At 47.9% G+C, this 5,000-nt stretch overlaps 1 protein-coding gene across 2 annotated transcripts in view; it reads right to left on the bottom strand.

The window, feature by feature from the left end:
- LOC105907254 (RAC-alpha serine/threonine-protein kinase-like) overlaps positions 1–5,000 on the bottom strand; it is a 34,077-nt gene that overhangs the window by 18,477 nt on the left and 10,600 nt on the right. For both annotated transcript variants that reach the window (XM_012835544.2, XM_031582070.1), the window contains exon 2: positions 4,685–4,810. In XM_012835544.2, coding sequence (XP_012690998.1) covers positions 4,685–4,730 — 46 coding nt within the window. In that variant the 5' untranslated portion in view covers positions 4,731–4,810. The remainder of the gene's footprint in view (positions 1–4,684; positions 4,811–5,000) is intronic.

A 5,000-nucleotide genomic window follows, 5' to 3' on the forward strand; every position in this document is an offset into this window, starting at 1 on the left:
TGGTACTAGCCTGTCACGGTTGCACTTAATATCACTTCTCTGTCACTCTAGTGCTAACAGATCCATAGAAACCGCACAATGCTTTCAGTTTCAATGTGCACTGCTCTCTATCTACTCCAAAGCTTCTTCTCACGGGACAGCCTGCTACAGAGTGAACCAGAGTTCCAGAGTTCAGGTTCCGGCGAGCCGTTCCAGAACGCGTGCATTCCATTCCCCTCAGCTCAGGGCTTCTCTCTGCGGTAGAACCAAATGGGGAGGGGGGGGGGGGGGGGGGGGGCAGAGGGGGCAAACCTGCCCGAGAGGGAGGGAGAGAGACCAGCTTGTTTTTCGCCCCCCCCCCCCCGGACCCTGCTCGGCTTCCCTGGCCGATGACTCACACAGGTCATCCAAACATCCCTCCTGGCTTCCGTTACCCCCAACACTCACCACCCCACCCGAAAACCACCCACCCGCCTAAGCATGCTCACTCTCTCTTATCATTCTCTTCACCCCACCGGCCAATCACTGATGAGTCATTCAAATGACTTTGATAACAGACCAATCGGGGTGGCTGACATTATGCAATATGGAGATTATGGCGGGTACTACGGGTTATTGTGGGGCAAGGACATTGTTTTCATCGTGCTTCCATCTAATGTACCATCATGATCACTACATGATGTGAAGAATTAGCTTCATGGTGAGGAAAAAGAAAAGTACAGATGTATAGGAAGAGGGAGGAAAAGGGAGCAGGATAGACACACAGAGAGGAAAACAGAGGTAGATAGAGATAGACAGAGAGAGAGAGAGAGAGAGAGAGAGAGTCCTTTGAGCCCACAGTGTGTGAAGGTGGGAGGGCCAGAATCTAAAATCCTATGAAGGCTAAACAAGACAGCCGCCACGCGAAGCACAGCACAGTCAGCGCCAAAACACATTCCTATCCTGCCAGAGCCAAGTCTGTCCCTTCATCTGTCTGTCTGTCTGTGTGCCAGTTTGCCTGTCAGTCCCTCTGTCTGCCCATCTGTCTGAGTGCCAGTCTGCAAGTCCATCCCTCTACCTACCTGTCTGCCTGCCTATCTGCCCCTTTGTCTGTCTGTGTGTACGTTTGCCTATCTGTGTGTTTCTCCCTCTGTCTGTCTGTCTGGCACTTTGCCTGTCTATCTGTCTGTCCCTACGTCCATCTTCCTGTCTGTCTGCCTATCCATCTGTCTATCTGTGTGTCTGTCACTGCTCTGCACTGTGCCCTAAGTAAGCTGATTTAGCCTGGACTGAGTTGACACCACCGGCCAGGGCTCAAGCTGCACCACAGCACTTTTCCGTCCTTCAGGCCAGCTGCTGCTACTGCTGCTACTACTGCTGCTACTGCTACTGCTACTGCTGCTACTGCTGCTGCTACTGCTACTGCTACTGCTACTGCTACTGCTGCTGCTGCTACTGCTACTGCTACTACTGCTGCTGTTGCTACTTGTAGGAGCCATTTCTATCCACCTTTTAGTTAGCTTTATTTTAGTGTTACTTATTTTAGCCACTTGGGGGAGTATTGCACTGGGTGTGGCACGTCACTGGGAATTGGGTATATTTACAGGTGTGATTGATCAATTAGGGAAAGGTGTGGATGGTGGGGAACACACGGTTCTTACCGTCGCTCTGAAACCCACTTCACCGACAGCCTCTTGTTAATAGGCAAACAGCACTGGGTGAAAGGACCAATTTTATGTCAAATTTATACCTTCATAATAAACGGGAACACCACCCAAAGAAAGTTAATGCCTGGACTAAGGATTATTTGCAACGCGTTGGGAACACTTTGCCGTCCACACTGAGGCTAATAGGATAGCCTCCACACTACTTTTACTGTTACTGCTGCTGCTGCTACTGTCGCTACTGCTACTGCTGCTACTGCTAGGGTGACCAGATTAGAGATTGTGAAAAAGAGGACACCGCCCCCTCCCCCGAGTTTTTGGACATCTTTTTCTCATGCAGATGTCATGTACTATTGTAAACGATGCAACTAGTGGAGGCAGCAAGGTGCCCACAAGCAAAATCCCGGACAATTTTGGAATCCCTGCCGGACTCATTTTTTAGGTCTCGAAAAGAGGACATGTCCGGGTAAGAGGACGTCTGGTCACCCTAGCTACTGCTACTGCTACTGCTACTGTTACTGCTACTGTTGCTACTACTACTGCTGCTGCTGCTGCTGCTACTGCTGCTACTGCTGCTGCTACTGCTGCTACTGTTGTTACTACTGCTGCTGCTACTGTTACTGTTACTGTTACTGCTACTGCTGCTACTACTGCTGCTGCTGCTGCTGCTACTGCTACTGCTACTGCTGCTGCTGCTACTGTCGCTACTGCTACTGCTGCTACTGTTACTGTTAATGTTGCTACTGTTACTGTTACTGCTACTGCTGCTGCTGCTGCTGCTACTACTGCTGCTGCTGCTACTACTGCTGCTGCTGCTGCTGCTACTGCTGCTACTGTTACTGCTACTGCTGCTGCTGCTGCTGCTGCTGCTGCTACTACTGCTGCTGCTGCTACTACTGCTGCTGCTGCTGCTACTGCTACTGCTGCTACTACTGCTGCTGCTGCTACTGTCGCTACTGCTACTGCTGTTACTGCTACTGTTACTGTTACTGTTACTGCTGCTGCTGCTGCTGCTACTGCTGCTGCTGCTACTGTTACTACTACTGCTGCTACTACTGCTGCTGCTGCTGCTACTGTTACTACTGCTACTGTTACTGTTACTGCTGCAGCTGTTGCTGCTGCTGCTACTGTTACTGTTACTGTTACTGCTGCTGCTGTTGCTGCAGTCCTGACCTGGCCGCACTCTCTGACCTCCTTCTTACAACCCAACTGGCCTGCAGCCACCATCCCACAGCCAGTCACATCCTCCACACCACACCCTTTAAAGGCCCAGCACCCCATCCCCCCCCCCCCCAAGTCTGGGCTGCAAGGGGTGAAGGAGGAGAGAGAACGAAAAAAGAGAGAAAGAGAGAGAGAGAGAGAGAGAGATGAGAAAAGATGCATTGATGGACTTAACGCCTCCCTGGAAACGGGAGAACAGCCACAGAATTTCGAGCAGTGGAATTTTTCCAATAGCAGTCAGTGGTGGTGGGGGGGGGGATGAAGGAAAATTCCTGAAGTACCAGGAAATGCAGTGCGTATGCCTGTGAGACGTCCCAGAGAAGAGCATCAGAGAAAGGAAGCACATGAAACGACCGATAAATAAGCATTTATTTTTGTTATTTCTTCAGATGATATTTGTTCAGAGCTGAGGTTGGTAACTGTGGTAACAGCTGCAGCTGCGATGTGGCGCTCACTGTTTGGTGACCGTTACGCATCACCACGGGAGAGCGGCTCTGTTTTGTGTACAGAACACAGTAAAGGTTAGAGGTTAGCCGTGCTGCGGGTGAGGACACAAACAGCCTCGGGGGCGGATGATTGCAAAACAGACTCGCCGGACTCTGTGTCAGAGCGGTTTTGGAGTCACCTGCAGCCTGGAGTTGCCGGGCAGAACGACCCAATGAAAAAAGCCTCACATGACAAAGACAGGGCTGCCTATCTGACAAACACAGACTGAGAACCAGCTCCCAGATGTCCACCCTGACTGAGAACTGCAAATCATGCTACTGTCGGTTTCACAAGGGTCAAGGAGAGGCCAAAAAGTGTTGGATTAAGGTTTATTAATCACGGTTTATGAACAGTTTATAGTAAATTGTAAATATTGAAATATACTGATGTGGTAGTTAGTGACAGTTGTAATTTCAAATTAAACTTTCCCAGTATAAATCATAAATTATAATTATAAAATGAATTATGAAGAAATGGTGTGAATGGAACCTTCAGAGAACAGAGACTGTACACACATTCTAATGAAACAATGCTCCAGAACTGTAAGCATTCAAAAACAAAAACAAAAAAACACACAGACACACACACGTACTCCCAAACCATAAAGAAAGAGCTACAACATAGAGACTACCTACAGGGCCTTGCTACTTGAAAACAATAAACAGACCCATTGACCCTTGAGCTATATACACTCCATAACATCAACACTCTAAAGGGCCTACTTGATCAAGATCGAAACTTCCTTATAGACCCATCACATTTTCTATAAACATCAACCTTGACATGTTCACTAGACTGCAAAAAAAAACCTTTGTAACTAAACAGTAGAGACCAATATTTTTAAGGACCTACAGGGAAAGTCCAGATCTCCAAAATCTCCATACTGACCTGAGCACTCACCATGACCATATGGGCTTAAGCTATCTCACTTCTTGTCATTGATCATTGACTAGACTATTTATTTATTATAAGTACCAATATAGTGCTAGTACACTGCTAATAACTGATATCATTTCAACTTCTGCATACATCATGAGGAAGTCTTACACGTGGTTAGCATGTATCTGTACGTCTGGAGATGCCTTCCATGATTGACAGGTGCGTAGTGGCCTCATCTGACTAAATGTCCAGAGGGTTTAACTGTAGAGAGCCACAACCTGTGACCAGACTATTTATTTGTTGTAAAAACGTAACTATTCCTAGTACACTGCCAATATCTGTCATTTAAATTTCACATACTTTTATATGATTTCAGCTTTCTATGGGTTAGCATGGTTCAGTATGTCTGGGGATGCCTTGAATGGCGGAGAGGCTAGTTCCTAAGGCCTCTGATCTAATAAGGTCTGATCACTCACCTCGCTTATGGAGCCAGCCCTCCTTCACTATAACAACCTCTCCCATGGTAGCCCCTCAGGTTCGGGTCCTGTGGAGCTCTGCAACCTGAGCAGTGGGGTGGGAGCCTGCAGCCTCTCGTCTTCAAACTGCTCCACACAGGAAGAGGAAACCAAAGGAGAGAGAAAGAGGAAAGGACATGGCATTAGAGCTGGGGGCGTTTCAAGTGGTCAATGCTTTTACCTGCAGAGAAAATAGTCGATTTAAGACATTGCTTAAGCAAGAAAAACACTTACATACACGGACAATCACACTGTATGATGACAAACATGTGATGTC

Source organism: Clupea harengus, chromosome 15 (genome assembly GCF_900700415.2).
Source record: "Clupea harengus chromosome 15, Ch_v2.0.2, whole genome shotgun sequence".
In the NCBI taxonomy this organism is placed as follows: domain Eukaryota; kingdom Metazoa; phylum Chordata; class Actinopteri; order Clupeiformes; family Clupeidae; genus Clupea; species Clupea harengus.